Source organism: Maylandia zebra, linkage group LG6 (genome assembly GCF_041146795.1).
Source record: "Maylandia zebra isolate NMK-2024a linkage group LG6, Mzebra_GT3a, whole genome shotgun sequence".
In the NCBI taxonomy this organism is placed as follows: Eukaryota; Metazoa; Chordata; class Actinopteri; order Cichliformes; family Cichlidae; genus Maylandia; species Maylandia zebra.
In genome coordinates, this window is record NC_135172.1 from 23,866,334 (window position 1) to 23,887,232 (window position 20,899).

A 20,899-nucleotide genomic window follows, 5' to 3' on the forward strand; every position below is an offset into this window, starting at 1 on the left:
TTTAGCAGAGGAAACTAAGGTTTTTTTGTTTGTCTGTCTGTCTGTCTGTCTGTCTGTCTGTCTGTTTGTTTGTTTGTTTGTTTGTGTGTGTGTGTGTGGGGGGGGGGGGGGTGCAAAATGTGTTCCCCTTGCATCATTACCTTGTTTATCTTTTCTCACTATTCCACTGTTTTCTTTCCTTTTCTTTTGTTACCTGTCTGTGTACATGTTCCTGTTCCACACTATTGTGTGTGGTATTCATTTTCTGATTTAACTTTCTGATCTATGGTTACAGTCCCTTTTCTTCAGCCAGAACACTAGCTCAACAAGTTATGGCAAATACTTAAATACTATCTTTTTTTTTTCCTTTTCTTTCTTTAAACCAACTTGTCTGCTCTTTGGTTTACATTTGGCTCCTCTTCCTTAAACTGAACGTTAGAATTAGTGGCACTGTGACTTGTTGTTTACCTGCTAAACATAGCTACAACTATGTTTTGACTAATGTTCCCCTGGTCACTAACCTTTCCAATTTCGTACAGGTAAATATTTTCCATGTGGAGTTTCTCATATTCATTGCTTTCATAATTATTTATTGCTTATGTATCAGTGGTTGCACATGGTTTACAGTGGGGCAAAAAAGTATTTAGTCAGCCACCGATTGTGCAAGTTCCCCCACTTAAAATGATGACAGAGGTCAGTAATTTGCACCAGAGGTACACTTCAACTGTGAGAGACAGAATGTGAAAAAAAATCCATGAATTCACATGGTAGGATTTGTAAAGAATTTATTCGTAAATTGGGGTGGAAAATAAGTATTTGGTCACCTCAAACAAGGAAAATCTCTGGCTCTCACAGACCTGTAACGTCTTCTGTAAGAAGCTTTTCTGTCCCCCACTCGTTACCTGTATGAATGGCACCTGTTTGAACTCATCATCTGTATAAAAGACACCTGTCCACAGCCTCAAACAGTCAGACTCCAAACGCCGCCATGGCCAAGACCAAAGAGCTTTCGAAGGACACCAGGAAAAGTATTGTAGACCTGCACCAGACTGGGAAGAGTGAATCTACAATAGGCAAGCAGCTTGGTGTGAAAAAATCAACTGTGGGAGCAATCATCAGAAAATGGAAGACATACAATTGGGCGATCGTGGCTCAAGAGTTGGGAGTTCGCCTTGCAATCGGAAGGTTGCCGGTTCGAGCCCCGGCTTGGACAGTCTCGGTCGTTGTGTCCTTGGGCAAGACACTTCACCCGTTGCCTACTGGTGGTGGTCAGAGGGCCCGGTGGCGCCAGTGTCCAGCAGCCTCGCCTCTGTCAGTGCGCCCCAGGGTGGCTGTGGCTACAATGTAGCTTGCCATCACCAGTGTGTGAATGTGTGCGTGAATGGGTGGATGACTGGATATGTAAAGCGCTTTGGGGTCCTTAGGGACTAGTAAAGCGCTATATAAATACAGGCCAGGCCATACAAGACCACTGATAATCTCCCTCGATCTGGCGCTCCACGCAAGATCTCATCCTGTGGGATCAAAATGATCATGAGAACGGTGAGCAAAGATCCCAGAACCACACGGGGGGACCTGGTGAATGACCTGCAGAGAGCTGGGACCAAAGTAACAAAGGTCACCATCAGTAACACACTACAACGGCAGGGAATCAAATCCCGCAGTGCCAGACGTGTTCCGCTGCTGAAGCCAGTGCATGTCCAGGCCCGTCTGAAGTTTGCCAGAGAGCACATGGATGATACAGCAGAGGATTGGGAGAATGTCATGTGGTCAGATGAAACCAAAGTAGAACTTTTTGGTATAAACTCAACTCGTCGTGTTTGGAGGAAGAAGAATACTGAGTTGCATCCCAAGAACACCATACCTACTGTGAAGCATGGGGGTGAAAACATCATGCTATGGGGCTGTTTTTCTGCCAAGGGGACAGGACGACTGATCCGTGTTAAGGACAGAATGAATGGGGCCATGTATCGTGAGAGTTTGAGCCAAAACCTCCTTCCATCAGTGAGAACTTTGAAGATGAAACGAGGCTGGGTCTTCCAACATGACAATGATCCAAAACACACCGCCCGGGCAACAAAGGAGTGGCTCCGTAAGAAGCATTTGAAAGTCCTGGAGTGGCCTAGCCAGTCTCCAGACCTCAACCCCATAGAAAATCTGTGGCGGGAGTTGAAAGTCCGTGTTGCTCGGCGACAGCCCCAAAACATCACTGCTCTCGAGAAGATCTGCATGGAGGAATGGGCCAAAATACCAGCTACTGTGTGTGCAAACCTGGTAAAGACCTATAGTAAACGTTTGACCTCTGTTATTGCCAACAAAGGTTATGTTACAAAGTATTGAGTTGTATTTTTGTTATTGACCAAATACTTATTTTCCACCCTGATTTACGAATAAATTCTTTACAAATCCTACCATGTGGATTCATGGATTTTTTTTTTCACATTCTGTCTTTCACAGTTGAAGTGTACCTCTGGTGCAAATTACTGACCTCTGTCATCATTTTAGGTGGGGGAACTTGCACAATCGGTGGCTGACTAAATACTTTTTTGCCCCACTGTATATTTTGTTTTTTTATCATTTCAGTATAGTTTCTACAAAGTCTTTCTTTTGCTTCTTCAACAGAGAAAACTGTTGGAAATACTACAGTTATTGAAAGGTGACACACTTTTGAATCATTTTACCTTTAACAGACTCGACAGTGATGAACTCATTACTATACAGTGGTCCCTCGTTTATTGCGGAAGTTTTTGGGGAACATTTTCACACTTTTCTCTCTTGTTTAAACACTCTCAAAGTTCAAACCTTCGTAGAAAAATAAGTCCAGTATTATAGAATGAAACCAAAGATCAAACCCTGTTTTGAGGGGTTCATATTCAGGGCCCAGAACATGGGAATAGAGCAGCTGCGAGAGAATTCAACATTAATGAATCAATGGTAGTAGCAAGCAAGAAGAATGAGTTGAGTAAAGTTTGACTTATCTGACTGTTTTGTTTTGCTTAATGCGCCTTATAATCAGTTGTGCCATATGCTCTGAAAAATACGGTAATTTCTACCTTCCGCTACCGCATTTTATCGACACAGTTGTGTTTGTTGAGAAGAAAACTTACAAACATACAGTACAGCACTTCAGAGTCACACTGCTAGCAATCGAAGATTTATGTAAATTTGACAAGCTGAACGCATTCTTTACTGTAAAGGAGACACAGCACGAGATTGACTGACAATGGTCTACAGCCAGTCAAGACGCAGAACACAATGCGCTGTTAAAAAAATAAAATACAATAAAAAAATATCAGTGAAACAGCGAGGCCGCGAAAGGTGAACCGCGTTATAGCGAGGGATCTCTGTATATAATATAATATAATATAATACTATAATAGACAAAACAAGAACCTGAAAGTGAATCTACTAAATAGAAACAATATTCAATTCTAGTCAGAAACTCTGTCACAATAAGCCAACGTGATCAAAGTCTGCTTCAGCCATCTGTTCAGCTTAAAAGGCAAAGTCATTTGCGATGAGCCAAAGTCCCTGGCTGTAAACCAATACAGTTTAACAACCTTGTAACAAGTGATCCAGCCAAGGTGCAACCAGAAAGTAATTGCTGCTCTGATACTGAACTGTAACAATTATAGCTTGTTTACTTGTTCATTAATATTGACACCATTAGACTTCAGAAATTCTCCAAACATTATTTACTGCAAACAAATGAGTGGATTACCAAAAGTTATGACTTTGCTCTGGCTATGGCTGGTAACTTAAAACCGTTTGTTATGTTTATGTCATAGATTTATCTACCTGTGTCACCAGGGGCTCCAGAAGCCGCTCCACAGTCAAGGTGCGAATTTCAAGACTCTTTGGGTCCCATTTCAATAGGATAGGGGAGGTGGCGGTCGTCATGGTCTCTGTTAAAAACAAAATAATTAAAAGTTAGAAACATAACATAAAATGTATTGGACATGAAAAAAAAATCTTACAATTTGCACAAAGTAAATTTCCCCATGTGCTATTGAAGGTATTCTGGGGTATTTACATATATAATGTGTTCAAAAAGCAATGTTTTGCTGATAATGGTACAGGGGGGCAGAATTAAAAACGTGCAGGTATGTATGTAAAGCCAGCCAGATGATAAGTGCACAAACACAATAGGTTTCAGAGTGGGTCAGGCTTTTGATGGGGGGGTAGCCTTTCTACAGCAGCATTGTGTTGTGGCTCGTTTCAATGGAAGGCAAAGTTTCAGTGGAGTCTGAAAGCAGCAAATGCTGGCTCTGCACATAAAAAAAGCTCAGTCAACAATCCCATCAAACCATCAATGAAAGAGTGGTCATTTCTCTAACCTTAAGACAGTGTAATTAACTTTAATAATTAACACCACCAGTACAATATATGTCTGCTAATCTGTAATCTACTGAGTATAGCTGTAATAAATTCAGAGAGAACTCTATTGTGTATCACTTTAAAGGTATTTGTCATTCTGTAGAGTTCTGGCCTACATTTGTCCACACTCCTTTAGAAGAATCTGAGCAGCATTTTGATTACGTCAAAGTATTCAGGTACAAACACTGCATTATTGTGCAACTGTACAATGAGAGAATGCAAATGAAGAGAAACAGTGAAGAAGGAGTGGGAAATGGGATGAAAGCTTGATAAAACTTGGAAACAAACTAAGCCCCAAGTTCAGCTCCTTCAGTTAATCCGACCACCTCCTCAAGAGCTTCCTCTGCAGAAAAGGGCAAAACCAGAAGTCACATTAAGCTCTGCAATATGAGTCTCAACTGGGCAGTTCTTCAGACAATCTGTACTAAACTAGAACTATTTTTTTGAGGGTAGGTTGGTTTTTGTTTTTTGGAGGGTTCTTTTGGGGGGGACTCAGTAGGTTACATTAGGTGAATGTGACTACTGAACAGCTGGTATGGGGGGTAGCAGTCTGTTGGTACTGTGGGGATGTTTCTACGGTAAGCAATTTCAGAATGGGCCAACTGGGACTGGCCAAGTCTACTGCCAATGTCAATGAGGCAGAGGGGAATAAATAATGTGAATAGGAATGACAGATCTGGGCCACAGGCTCCCAACACTACACACAGCAGGTTAAGATAGATGGACAGAAGGAAATGTAGCAACCTGGCACTACTGATAATGGTGGACCTTTATTTTTAAAAAGTTTGCAGGCCTGTACTTATGCTCATGTCATTACATTTTTGTCGCCTGCAAGGAAATGTGAGGGACAATGAATCAGACCTTGTGCGTCAGCTCATCAATCTATCATGCACAGCACTTTGACAAAACCTAAGGGAATGATGAATGTACTTTCTCTGCTCTGACATTTTCAAAATGTAACAAACTTGTATTAGCAGGTAAGAGTAGGGGGCTGGCTGTAATATGGCAGAATTCTCACTTACTTCCTTGAAAGACAGACATTTGTGCAACTACTGCTGCAGTGAACATGAGGCAGATATTTTTAAGATCCATAATTCAGTATTTAAATGAGTGCAAGCTTGCTTTCATTGTAATAGCTGATTTTACTAGATGACGTAACATGTGTTACTAGTAGGTTTAATCCGCTGTACTTAGTTGAAATATGAGTAAGGGTTTTTTGCCATTTTCTGGTAAATTCACTCTTAACATCATTATGTTGACTTTGTAAAGGAAGAAACTATACGGTCTGCTATTTAGAACAACATCATCATTTCTACAGTATTTTAAAACACTTAATAATAGTAATGGATTGCTACTTAGAGTCAAGATAATGCAAATGACAGCTGCTCTTGTCAAAACTAGTTAGACAGTTTTTATGATATTAAAATGTTCCTGGCAGAGCTTTGTATGTACAATAAGAATAAGCAGAAGTGATGGGAATGCTTGAGGCAGAAGAACACGCCATAGACTGGAAAACAGCAGCACTGTGAAAAATACCAGTGCCCTATTGTAATGTAATAAACAGTTCACTGGTGTATGTCAGTGTAACTTCTCAAACACCAAGATGCAAATTATTTGTGATACCTTATCTAACCAAGCCATAAAAGAAGGGGACTGTGTCTATTGAGCTATTGGTTTTAAGTCACAGATGGTAGTTACAACTGAAGGGAAAATGTCAAAATCAGTGGTGACTGCATTAAAGTAAAAGTGCTGAAAATAAATAGCCTTTATAAAGTTTATAATAACTATTTTGACTGAATCGGCCGAGTAGTCGATCTGCCAGCTACTTTGATATTCAACATATTGTCTAGGTTATTTGTATTTATAGAAATACTACCAAGCCTTGTAATCATAAACTAAACATCTTTTAGTTGTGGACTGCTCTTCATACCAAACATGACATTTCATATGTCGCCTAGGATTCGTTTAATGTTGGTTATGAACATTTTTCATCTTCCTCTGACATTTTAATGACATTTTAAACACCAAACATTTGGTTACTAGGGTAACCCCATGAAAACAGAGTCTGAACAGCAAGCAGCATTTGAAAGAAAATTAATTGGTTAGTCAGAACCATAATAAATTGCAGTGCAATAATTAAGTCATGCCGATAATGATAGCCCTTCCTGTTTTTACACTGAATTAGTATAAGCTATGGAGAAAAGTAAAGAAAGCATGCTTTCCACAGTAATGACTACACACTACTCATCACTGCAACACCACAAATGAACAATAAATCACAATCAACGTGTGCAAGTGAATAACATTACTATAATATAGCCAGTGAAGGTGAATGTTCAGATGGTTTATGGGTTGTTTTTTATTAATATTAAGTTCACTCTCATCTACCACGTATCTGTAATGCACCTATGTTAATAATAAATCAAAATGTTTCAAAAATAGTCCAAAGCAGGGTTTCCGATGATGCAAAGCAGAAGCAGGAAAGAAAGTAGAAATTCAGTCAGGATGTTTCGACAAGATTACATCTTTCACAGAGCCAGAATATAAACAGCTGAGCGACTGCCATCTGTCAAAGAGATGTCATCTATAACATCATTATTCACCACATTCAGCTGCACAGTGTAACAACAAATATGATGAAACAGAATGATATGTGGGGACGCATTTCTGAAGAAAAAAAATCAGACTCTCATGTTTATCAGTAATACAGTACTGCCATCTAACTGAATGGAGTCACATATTCATAGTTTTCAATGAGGTGGCCGGTATTGAGAGCCACACGACGGAACGAACTGGTCAACATTGGACACTTCATAGTACCGCAGCACCAGCTCATTAATTTTCTACCATTTAAACCACAAATGAAGAAAACAAATTACCAACTCCATTATTTCAATCACTGAAAACAGTGAAGTCCCTGCCAGAGCTTGACTTTGTCTGTGTTTACATATATCTTACGGAGGATCCTTCCACAGTGAAAACGTACAAAGGTACAGGCAGTTGTAAGGATTTTCAATCTGGATAGGTCAATAACGCTCCCTTTAAGCAGGTGAAGGGCACAAAATTCGTCACTGTCACAGCAAGGGTGAGTGCTAATTAGCAAACAGAGGTAGCTAATGTTAATCAATTGGTCATTAGTTTCAGGGTCAATGTGGTCAGAGTTCTGGAGGAGTAGTGACACAGTAATGTATTTTAAAGGTTATATGACATTAATCCAAAAGAACCTTAATTGACAACCTGGGTTACTGATAAGATTTGGTCATTTAACCTCTATGCATGTACAGCAGGTGTTAGGAGAAGTGTGCAATTTGCATGCAATGTTATAACACACACGTCACCAGCATGAGTTAACAAACTGAATAGCTGGCAATTGGTGCATCTCATTAGGGCCATTTCAAATACAATTTTGGGCGGGTTTAAAGCATCGGTAGTTATCAACAGCAAATAATATAAGTTTCACCAGGCGAGTGAGATGAGGTTAGCTCTAATTTGCTGTGATTTCAGATATATTTATACATAAAATGGTCAATTAGGGATAAAGTTAGAAAGAACCCTGGAGCTCTTAGTTTTCCTTAATTTTTCCTCTCACCATGCATGTCTGCTGTCACTCTGAAGCCTAGCTGCTTCCTTTCACAATGTATACAGCAGAGAGAACGAGAGAGTAGTATTTCTAGGCTTGAGAGTGCGACACTATTGGACAGCACCATGATAATGTCCCCACATACTTTTGAAATGTGTTTAGTTAGCCCACTAAAAGTGTATGAAAAGGTGTTGTTTAAAAAACAATGAGATCAACTCTTTTGGGACTGGTGATCCCAGTCCCAAAAAAGAATACCCACTTAACTAACAAATAGCTGAACAGAGGAATATTTGGATATAGCCTTATTTATAACTACCCACCGCTTTGGCAAACCAAACAGGCAAAAACAATACGTAATGGACAATGGAATAAATTGCCATGCCCCAGACTGGGGCCTATTATGTGAGGTCATTGAAAAATATTGATAAAAATGAACCACAAGTGCATATTATGCAGCCACTCTCATTTCACTGCACATTTTTATCTCAACAGTGCTGTCCCGAGATTAAAGAAACAAGTATAAAGTGTTAGTTTGTTAAGTGACTTGCATTCTGTTTCACAGTTTTCATGATTTGGCATCATGCTCTCAACTAACAACACTGTGAAAAGGTGCACACATTCAAAATAGAAGAGATAACATGACACAAAAAGAGTATCATCACAAACAGCTTCTAGATTTACCAGAGATAGCTACAGAAGTGGGACAATAGTTTATCTACTTGTCATTGTGGCACTACATTTGCTACAATTATAGCTTTGTACTTTAAATAAACTCCAGGGTACCACAACACCCCAGGGAGAGTGTCCTCTGTGAAGGCACAGATTTTCTTTCTTGTGGATTTTGTCTAATTAGTATGTTTTACTCAAAAGCATCTCAAGTGTCTTCGACTGACTGGAAAAACCACATTAAAAGCAAGAAATTACCTGCCTATAAACATGAGGAAGGGTTTTGATCCAAAGCTACAATGATGAATTGGTTGCTGAATCAATCAGAAGCTACTGTGATAATCTCTTAACTCCAATTTCTTGATTTTGAATATTTTCTGGTAGTCAGTTTTTTTAACCATATTCTGATAGTTTATAGAGCAAACAGCAAACATTCTGATCATGAAAATAATCTGCACGTTAATCTGCAATAAAAATAAATTCAGTCCACACTGATTGTCCTTTGAGTTAGCCATCTAACATTTTTTTGTCTGTGGAGTTAATCATTTAATTAAGGTTATTTGATAAATAGAAATAGAAAGTCCACAGTGACCTTTAAAAAGTTTGTAACATGTAGAAGATTTGTGTTATCTTTAACTGTCTGGACACTGAGAATCACTAAGATGCATAATGGTATGCAAAATATACAGCAACATCTATTCAAAAAAAAAAAGAAAAAGAAAGAAAAGGAAAAAGAAAAAGAAAAGCACAGGGCGTAACCCAGAATGGGTCATTTGTTGCACTGAGATGAGCGGGATACAGTCAGAACGGAGGATGTCACAAAAGTTTCTAAAGCTCTGGGGACTGCCTTTAACACATGAGTAAGAAAAAAAAAAGCAAATACAGAAAAAGCACATTCAGGTTTTTTAAAGCGCACAAGAAATCTACAGTTTTGTCACACACTGTTTTCAGCATGCTATAAATTTGTGTGTTTTTGTCTTTTCACAGACACATGTGCAGACACAATCTAGGGATGTACCAGTTTTTGCAGAATTGTTTACCATCACGTTCCCATTACACAATGGTTTTCTCCTGCCTCAGGACAGGCTTTTGGGGAAGAGTAATTAGGTTTCAGAAGGTTTAGAGTAGCACAATTCAAAGAAGGAAAATGGGCCATGTGCTAGAATTTTTAGATTTATTCAAAAAAAAAAAAAAATCTGTGATGCACCAACACTTGCATAAATAATCTACCCTCTAGGCTGAACAGTAACAGCTATCAATGGAAATTTAAAAAGTTTTAGAATCAGGGACAGAAAAGTTTTATGAGCAGCACCATGGCTCGTTATAAACTTGTTTTTATGGTCTTAATTAGCCACGTTATTAAAATTACAAAACAAAAATTATTATAATCAACAAAGCACGTGCTTGATCAATTCCAGTTTTGAAATGCTCTCTACCAAATGATAAAATAATGCCATGTCATGTTCAGTTCAGTTCAGTTCAGTTCATTTTTATTTCAAACATTTCAAACATGTGCCTTCACAATCATTACAAAATATCATTCCATTATTTGTTTGAAAAGGAGTAGGCTGAAGTATTTACTTATTTGTCCCTACCCCCTCAAGTTTTACCTCTCATTCATTTAATTTTTTTTTGTCTTAAATTAAACAAACAACATATGAAACATATGAAACATATGAAGTAAAACAAAACATAACATACATAAATCAAAACAAGAAATTAGCAAGCCCCACCACAGTATAGTTTCTTTCATATGAAAAATACAGAATGTGTATATTTGCAGATACACAAGTTATGGAAAAACAACAAACCAAAACAAAACAAAAAAAACAAAAAAGAACCGCAACACCATTTCCAGCAACATTACCGTCCTGGGTTAACCCCATTTTCTTCATTCTTATACTTATTTAAAATTAGGTTTTTATATTTTACTTTAAACTGTTTTATGTTTTGACTGTCTTTTATTTCTTCTGTTAGACTGTTCCATAATTTAACTCCTGCAATTGAGATAGACATAGTTCTTAAAGTTGTTCTAGCACTTTGTATTTTTAAATTCCATCTCCCTCTTAAGTTATACCCACCTTCTCTTTCTATGAACAATTTACAGATTTCTTTGGGAAGCAGTTTATTTCTTACTTTATACATTATCTGCGCTGTTTTAAGCTTCACCAAGTCTTGGAATTTGATAGCTTGCATTTTGACAAAGAGTGCATTTGTATGGTCCCTGTACCCTACATTATTTATTAATCTAATGGCCCTTTTCTGTATTATAGTTATTGTTTGTGTGTTACTTTTGTATGTGTTTCCCCAGACCTCTACACAGTAGCTCATATATGGCAGTAGTAAAGCACAGTATAAAATGTGCAGTGCTTTCTGATCCAACATATGCTTTGCTTTCCCCAGGACGGCAATGCCCCGTGCCAATTTCCCCCGAACATAAGTAATGTGTGGCTTCCAACAGAGCTTGTGGTCAATGATCACCCCAAGAAATTTTATTTCATTTACTCTTTCTAAATATACATTGTCAACACATATTTCTACTTCGATGTTTTTCTTTTGGTTTCCAAACAACATAAATTTGGTTTTATCTAGATTCAATGATAATTTATTTATATCAAACCACTTCTTTAATATCGTTAATTCCTGTGTGATCATTTCCAAAACCTGTGGCAACTCCACACCTGAACACAGTATATTTGTGTCATCTGCAAATATTACAAACTTTAAAATCTCCGATACTCTGCAGATATCATTTAAGTACATAATAAACATTTTTGGACCCAGTACTGAACCTTGAGGTACTCCACAAGCTATATCCATCAAATTAGATTTATATTCATTTATTTGTACATATTGTTGCCTATTCCCTACATAGCTTTTTAACCATTCCAAAACCACTCCCCTAAACCCGTACTTTTCCAGTTTTTTTAATAGAATTTCATGATTAACAGTATCAAACGCCTTCTTTAGATCTAAGAAAACTCCGAGCGCATACCTCTTATTATCCATACATTCCGTTATCTTTTCCATTAAATCTATCAGTGCCAAAGCGGTTGATCTGTTGTTTCTGAACCCATACTGACTATCTGTCATTAATTCATATTTTTCCACAAAACTGTCAAATCTTTTTATGAAGAGTTTTTCCAGTATCTTAGAGAACTGGGAGAGTATTGACACTGGTCTATAGTTTGTAAAATGATGTCTTTCACCGGTTTTGTAAATGGGAATAACTTTAGCAACTTTCATTTTTTGTGGAAAAACTCCTTTTTGAAACGACAAGTTGAATATATATTTTAATGGTTTTACGATACCATCAATAACTGTCTTTACCGTTACCATATCAATATTATTCCAGTCTGTACTGGTTTTGTTCTTAAGTCCTCTAACTATGTCATAAATCTCTTTCTCTTCCACTGCTCTTAAAAACATTGAGCTACTATTCCTTTCAATATTTTCACCAGTGTCCCTTTCTATTCCATCAACCTTTATTTCTTCTGCCAGTTTTGGCCCTATGTTTACGAAGAATTCATTAAAGCCATTTACTATCTCTTCCATGTTATTAATACTTCTTGTCCCTTCTATAAAGTACCCAGGGTAATCATTATTCCTTGATTCATTTTTGATTATTCTGTTTAATACATTCCATATATCTCTTGTGTTATCTTTATTGTGTTCTAACCTTTTAATGTAATACTCTCTTTTACAGGATCTCATTATATTAGTTAATTTATTTTTGTAAGTTTTATACTTCATTTCAGTTTCTATTGTTCTCTGTTTTATGAATTCTCGATATAGGGTATTCTTTTTTTTGCTGGCATTTTGTAGTCCTTTTGTCATCCATGGTCTTCCTGCATAATTGTGTTTCCTATTGATTTCAATTACTGGGCAGTTTTTATCAAGTAATGTGTTAAATGTTTATGTGTTAGTTTTATGGTGAAGGCCTCCCTGCTTAAATTGTGAGTTGACACGTTACACACGTTCACAAAGTAATTCAGTACATAATAACTTATGTATGTAAAAAGAAGCCCCTCTGAATTAAATTTAGAAAAAGCCACCCAGAGGTTAAACAGCCAATATAATATACTGCAAACTCCAACTTAACTCAGTACTTCACAAGTGGAGTTCCTGCTAGTTTTATCAAGCGCTGCTGTTCAGCAATTCATTTCAGTGCCAGAAAGCAGCATCCTCACTGCTCAATTAATCACAAGCTTGCAGATATTGTGCCTTCCGAGTTTGGCAAAGAGTGCACACCAAATTGCAGCTTTGTTGTTAATTAGGTTTCTTGTTTTGTGTGTTGGTGTTTATAATACTTCAGTTGTCTTAGTACGTTAATTATGTCTGCCCACTCAATGCCCGGTCGTTAATATAGGTTTCTGTTTACCGGTTGAAGAAACTACTGTGGAACCACAGTTTTTTCAGCATTATGGATTCGCCCTGAAAAACATAAAAAAATGGATTAAATAAGATATTTATTTTCGTAGTGTTAAGTACTATACAATAATTGCACTCATTAGAAAACCTTCAGTAGGCCGGAGCAACTAAAATATATACATAACTTTAATCAAGATGTTTATTAGGTTAAGTGTTGCTCATCTGTGATGTTGCTTAGAAACACCTTCTGATTAAAACACACACTCACACAGATGGGCAGCACAGATGCTTAGCGGTGACAGCAGGCTCACGTGGAATTTCCGTACTCTTCCTTATTAGAGCGTATTTCCTTCAGGTACTGTGGTTTCCGCTTAAGTCTAAAGGCATATATGGTGAGCTATTTCAACTAAAGGATTCTTAGTGTTGGTCTGGTCGAATCCAGACTACTTAAAAATAATATCCGGAAACGGATGGATTAAAATACAAGCATGAAGTGCAGACTGACAGTATTTCAGATGCACTTTGAAAGCCATATGCAGGAACTCATAAATTGTCTAAAACACTGAATTAACCATAGAATTTTTTATGTAGCAGTGGCAAAACACACATGATTTCCAGTGTATTATCTTGGGGCTTCACACTGTTCTTTTTGATTTTCCAACTTCCATGCCTCTTCTGTCTATCTAACCTAGGAATGGTAATGAATTTAGCACAAATAAAACACAGAAGCAAGAACTAAGACGACCAAGACATTAACAAAGTCAACCACAAATTGTAAAACCTCCTACAACTTCGAATGTGTTATTAAAAAGCATTCAGAACAACACCAACATTTTTTTGTGACTTTGACTTCTGCTTCCTCAAAACTCCCCTTTTAACTAATTTTAGCCAAAATCTTCCGACCAGAATGAAAATTGTGAAAGTGAGCAACAACTGTGAAGCTGAGGGTCATGTACACAGAGGGAGAGAGCACCAGGACAGATATTTAGTGCTCTCTCTCAGCTTGAATGACATGTTTTATTATTAGTGTGCAGAGATGGCAGCAATGCGGGAGTGGCAACAATGGCATCCGTAGCAAGTTCGCCACATGCTGCCATTCTCTGCAAGTCAGCTCATTTGTCACCTAATGTAGGGTGTTCTTGATACTGTCTGTTTTTATTGCCCATTAAACAATATTATTACCTCTGGTTGTGCTTGTGTCAGCTATTCTTTGAAATAACGCTGATGACATGGCAGAGAGACAACTGAAAACGGATGTAAAGTAATTACCTCAGTCAGCCAGATGTGAACTGGGTATTGTCTGGGTTTAAAAGGTGGGTTTCTGTGCACTCAGTTGTGCCTGAATCTTTATATTTCTGCCTTTTTCAAATCACCTCATAAGTTGGTGTGATCAGAATACCTAACCTTAATATAAATTAATGATACCAGAAGATAGAGAGGTGTTGTAGGCCTAAAGACTGATCGATGACCCCCTAGCAACCACTGGCTGCTGGTAAAAATGTTTTACTCAACAAGCTAATGAGTAGTGGCTGGATGTCTGTAAAAAGTATTGCTAAAGCCAGAACCACTCACATCTAAAACCATTAATTGACCTTCTGGAAACCACCAGTTGCTAGGGAAAAATATAGATATTCTCCAACTGGCGGCGAGTAGTTGCTGAAAGTTGCTGGCTATCACTAAGTGTAATGGGTCAAAAAAAAAGTATTTGGTGCTTTAAGAAAAATAACCACACCATTGGATGGTCACTAGCCTGTTGCTGTAGTTGTCTGTGCGCGTGGAATATGACGACTTCACTGGAAACACTGGCCGAGTGCTCACTGAGTGCTAGTGAAATAGTGAAAAATGAAACTGGAAAAAGAGATCATTAACTTTCAAAGTAAAAGTTGTACCTCTTGAAACATGTTGATTTCAGCATTAAGACCCATTTTTTATTTTGAAAGAGAACATTCTGTGTTTCCAGTTTGCATTGCATTTTTTCACTAGTTTCACTATTTGGTCAATACTTGGCGAGTTTTTACAGACAAGTCGCCATTGCGGTGCTCTACTGCCAAGCAAGGAGATGACAACAAGGGTTTTGGTCTAGCACCCTTGATACTGGTCAAGGAATTCCCTGCCGATTCCCTGAGATTCCGACCAGTATCTCACAAAGACCTAAGCTATACAATCACTAACCAGCAAAATAACAACCCAAAAGCAATTAGCTAGCCTATTGAAAAATAATGCAATTGTTGAGTTAAATGTTAATCCAGCAACAGGAATCCTATTTTATATTTTACCAAAAAAAAGCACCCCGTAAAACAGAGATGTGCAAAAGCCAATTCAATTTTATTTGAGCAAAACCAAAATGAAGAAATCCCAGTAATAACAATGTTCAACAATGCACGCTCAAACATCCAGGTAAAGAAATCCCAAAAAGCTGATAATAACAAAGTTAATAGTAATAATAGTAATAAGAAAGCTACTATAACAGACAATTCATCAAATCCTTTGTTGACGAATTCTATGTAACAAAGTAACCAATAAATAATTGCTGAAGATGAACAAAATTGCTAAAGTTGTTAGACTGTAATTGTGTTGTTTTTGTGGTAAAAGCTGATAAACATTAATCAGGTATGACCTTTTAGCTCGTTTTCATGCTCGTATCTAGTTTTGTCTGGTTCATTTCATTTTCAATGTCACAGCAATATTTAAAATGTGAGACAAACAAATTTCAAAAATAAAACCTTTTTTAATAAAGTGTGTTCAAAATAATTTGCTCCATGTCTTTATTCAGTGAGCACAGGCTTGAGTTCTGCTGCACATAACTGGGCTAGTGTACCTATCAAAACAGATATGTGTAGTACTGTAGTAAAGCAGACATTTCTGTATTTATTCATGCCGAGTCACACTGTCAGCGCAAAATTGAATACGGTTATCACACTTCACAGATCTTTCTTGCATTGTGAATGCCTAGTTGTGACAGACTATGCACATCTCTAGACCTGAGGATCTTGTTTAGAAGTAGACCAATATAAATTTAACTGCACTAACAATAAGTAGCAGCGAGAGATGCAGACAAGGGCTGTGACAGTTCATTAAGATGTCCTTTCAGACTCAGTGAACACCAGTAGCCCTTGCAACGACTCCTGAATTAAATCTTGTCAGAGAAAGATTCATTTACATATTAGTGACATTTTGATTAATGACAAATCAAATGATACACCTCTCACACCTGAAGAACATATTGCCGAAAAGATCAAGCAGGAAGGTCCTATCATTAACCTAAAATGAGCACTCTGTCAAAGGAGGAAATCAAGCACTAAATGAAAAGTGGTGCTTTTAGACTGCAGCAAGACAAAGTCGAGGAGATAGCAAGGCTTTTTTTCCCCTTGGTATGAGCTGCACCCTTGTGTGAACTTACCACTGAGTAGAAATCCAAAATCTCCGGGGGGAAGATGGTGAAGAGATTTTTAAGGCCACAAGAAGCATTTCAGAGCTAGTAATCAAGGTGCTAGGTTTAAGTCTGCCTGCCTTAAAAACTATGGCATCCAAGAAGTCTAAATGTCATGAACATTTATTTTCCCTAATAAGGAATAAGATAATTAATTGTTAATTGTGTTAATTTCCCACTTAATGACAGAAGTTGTCTTAGTTCAACTCAAGATTATACAACCATCGAATGTATTGCTGACATGCAAACCCCAGGATCTGTCGGATATACTGTTTGTGGTTACTTCCTGTATTAAGGTCAGAATTTCAAATATTATACAAATATATAGAGAAAGATTCATGTATCTATTATATAAAATATATAAAAATAGACACCAAGGTTGCATGAAGTATTCTTTTCTCAAGCATTGTGAACTTGCATAGGTATTTGGGGGGTTTTTTCAGGGTTTTTTTCTTTTCTTTTCTTTTTTTAATCTTGTGTTCTCGCCTAAATGGGTTTTGTCTGGGTGCTGCTGTTTACTTTTCACAGTCCAAATACATGATTGTTTAGGTTAATTAGTGAGTCTGAATTGCCCATATGGATGTAACTCTGAATGATTGTCACTCTTGCTATGTTAGCGCTGTGATAATAGCTCACATGACGGAGGAGTGTTTTGCAGAGGATTCACACCTTGGCCTCTGTGATGGTAATGGCCATGTGGTTTTTTTCTGGCTCATGTGATGACTCACAGGATTAATAGTGGACTACCTCCAAGGGGACAACCCCCACTAGGGGTTTAATACCTTGGACTCATCATCAGTTGTTTTAGAACTGAAGAGGATTTTTGGATGAGAGGCAAGACATCTTCAGAACAATGTGCCCATACATTTTTGTCATCTACCAGATAACACAAATGCTGAATAGAGTATCTTTATCTAAATGCATATAAAGCTAGAATTTTCATTTTTGTCTAAAAACAATATCGCTATCCCCCACGGTGCATGAATGTTACAATCCACATACTCAAAACACACTCAAGTGCACTCTAACAAATGATTCAACTGTAAAAATAAATAAATAAAACAATTAAAAAAAACAAAAACAGGAAATCACACTGTCAAAGGTCATCAAAGTTTCCATTTTTAATTTTTATCCAGTTGTATTTCTTGACACAGACAAAAGGCACATGATTTAACCCTGACAGACTGGTGACCTGTTTGGACTCTACACTGCCTCTCCCCCTCTGGTTAATAGTTTAGGAGGTCCCACATGTCCATCATTATTGCTATGAATTTAGATGCCACTGAACAATCCTCTTCATTTGTTGTTAAACACTTGCCTGCTACTCATTCATCCATTTTTCTTTTGACTATGCAATGCAGTGTCATGGTGGCTTGAGCAATATCCCAGCTGTCACGGGGTGATCACATTCACACTTACAACCAATTTAGAATTGCCAGTTAACCTAACATGCACGTCTCTGCACTGTGGGAGGAAGCTGAAATACCCAGAGACAACCCACACAGGCACAAGGAGAACACAAAGCTGGGGGATTTGAACCTAGGACCTTCTTGCGGTTAGGTGACAGTGCTAAACGCCACTGCTAGTTATATGATATATATTTCTATGCCAGTGCTAGTGTTTTACATATTTTATGGTTTTTGTGGTGACAGTACCAATATCACAGGCCACCATATAGAGTTTTTTGTTTGTTTTTGTTTTGAAGACTTTTTAATCCCAGTGAAGAGCTCTACACTGGGCATTGATTTTGGTCAGCAGCTCCCTCTTTCTTTCTCCCCCACCCTCTGTTTTTGTATGTTTGTGTGAACAGTCTCTATGCAGACTGAATCAAAACAAGATCATTTATGGAAGAAAGGATTATTGTTCGCTTTACCCCTGTAAGAAAACAGGAGGCTGAATCCCTGAATAAAATCAATCCCAAATGGTCATGAACCTGTATATAAATGTATCCAAAACAGAGTGGATTCAAGCTGATGCTGGCAGGGTAGCCTATGTTCATATCATGCTACTGTGGCCTCAGTCAAGCCTAGAGACTGGTGGGCCATGGCCTGATAACCTGTAAGGGAAAAATGTGTATTCTCTAACTGGTTAGTGAGTGGTTTCTGGAAGTTGTGTGAAACTGGCCACAAAGAGAGTGTACAACCAAAAATATCCATGTGGTTCCTTTGGTTGCTAGCAGAATGAGGCTTTCACCAATAGTTTGATATAAAAACAACCTGAATAAAATGCCAACTTATCTAGAAACACTTGCTAACTAACAATAGAGCAGTCCTGACTAGTACAGTGCTGTACACAAAGCTGCTTAAATTGACTGAGAAAAGAGTGGACTGGGTAAGAGTTATGAGAGTTTATCCTTTCTCTCACAGAATGTTTTGATAACTATTTTGACAGACTTATAAAAAAAAAAACTCACCCCAAGGAGAGACAGACACAGTCTGGACCAGAGTTATTAGCTAAACAGAGTGCCAAGCATATGAAAAGTCTAAGCAATGCAATTATCTATCCAATTCATTTGTTTTGAATATTTCCAGCCTCCAACCAGCAGCAGCTGAAGCAGCAGGAGAGGTTCAGGAAGAGAAAGCTGTAGCTAATGAAGAGAGTGATGTAGGAGAGGAGTACAGCAGCCAACATGCTGCTGTGGGAGAGCAAGCAAGGGCAGAAGCAACAGTTCCACACGCACCCGTCAGCTATAGCCACAAATAGAATCCAATTCTGTCATGGTCCCAGCTGTGCATCTCCCTGATTCGTAGTGTTTCTGCTGCATTTTTCTTCTTCGTGTTCTTTGGTTTCCGTGTTTGTCCTTTCTGGGTTTGTTTATGTTTACAACTGTGGCATTTTATTTCTGCACTGCTGCCAGTTCACCTGTACACAGGTCTCAACTGCCCAAAAATCACATTTTTTTGTCTATATAACAAAACAAAAAAAAGGGGGGGGGGGGGGGGGGAAGAAACACATAATTGAGCACCTAGACAACAGACAGCCATCGGCAGTGCTATATATGTTTTCTTTTGCAATTAATGATCAACTCAAACCTTATAAACTTAGCACAAAAAAATGAAGGAAGTTAGGAAGTTTAGTTGATCATTTCTTTGTTACAATTCTCCTTGGCAGTAAATCTTATACCTTTGGAAAGTCTGTTTATTTCCCCTTAAACGGTGCCAGATTTTTATGGAAAATGCACTTTATGGGTTGAGCAGCAGAGTTCAGTATGTGGGTTGTCCCCATAAAGAACTCTGTCAATGCTAAACAGCTTGTACTGCTTTGACTCTTGTTTTGAATTTCATCAGGTGTCTGAGTGGTGCTTAATTAGCAGCACCTGTGAGCAAGAACCCTGCTACAGTTCGAGTCTGCTCCAAGCATCCCAGATTTCACTGATATGGGTAGGACCCGTGCCACAGGGCAACTTCAAGCTGTTCTTTTTGCAAAATCAAGTTGCACCAATATTTGGAATGAGCCTTGAAATCATCTCCAAAATGAAGGCCATATGAGAGGCAACATCAAAGACAGGCCAATAAGTGGGCACCCACAGGGAGAAACACCACAAAAAGACCATTTCGTCAGTCTGTCAGCACACAGTCTACAGATTTGTAATCATGTTTGCTGGACAATACAGCATACGGCTCTCTACCCAGACAATCTTCAGAGCTGCCAGTAGGCCTATCATGACTGCTCTTCACCATTAGGCCGGTTTGGGCCGCTGTCACCAACATGTGCACTGGAACTTGAAGGTGTTAAGGAATGTTATGTTCCTCTATGCTGATGACTCTAGATTCTGCCTGCAGGTTATTACATATATTTGTCGTGGTCTGGGTGGTTTTCCACAGCATCAGCTCCTCCCCACTGGGTGGAGTCTTTGTTGTTCCTCACCAGATGGCAATCGTACCAGCAGTATTTATGACCGGCGCACTCAACTGGTCTTCGCCAGATTATCTGCCAACTTTAGTCAGTTCTCGGCCTCACGTCCGTTCCTTGGTGACTAATCGTGTGTATTAACCGTATCTCTGTTTTTCTCGTCAGCCTCTGAAACCCACCTACCAAGCTCTCCTGGATACCAGTTTGCTGCCGCCGGTAATCCCTCTCCGTTTTGGAGCTGCCATTCTCTCCTGCCTGCCTCCCTGCATTGAATGCAGCACCCACCTGGACCTCTCCTGCCTCCCCCCTCCACGCAACCCCCACCTGCAAGCTTGTAAGACAGCTCAGTGTACTATCCTTAGATTCACTCGCAACCCTCTGTGGGATTCCCCTGACTGCTCTGTCCTCTGTTTCAGTGCCCTGGCCCGCCACAGTTTCCCCTGCCCAGTACCTGCACCCAGTTATCCCTGCCATCTAGTTATCATCACAGTATTTTTCTCTTGCCTCAGACATCTAGTTTATGTTCATTGATTCTAGTCTGCACTTTCTGTTAGCCTCTGAGCATTGTAAAATAAAATCTCTTTTCGTTACACCTCACCCCTGGCCTCCGGTTTTGAATCTGCACTTGAGTCCATCCCATGTCC

The 20,899-nt window shown here is 38.5% G+C and overlaps 1 protein-coding gene across 2 annotated transcripts in view; it reads right to left on the bottom strand.

The window, feature by feature from the left end:
• The window catches only part of ctnna2 (catenin (cadherin-associated protein), alpha 2), a 330,513-nt gene that overhangs the window by 295,329 nt on the left and 14,285 nt on the right, over nt 1–20,899 (bottom strand). For both annotated transcript variants that reach the window (XM_004549527.4, XM_076884890.1), the window contains exon 2: nt 3,778–3,884. In XM_004549527.4, the coding sequence (XP_004549584.1) occupies nt 3,778–3,879 (102 nt within the window). In that variant the 5' untranslated portion in view covers nt 3,880–3,884. The remainder of the gene's footprint in view (nt 1–3,777; nt 3,885–20,899) is intronic.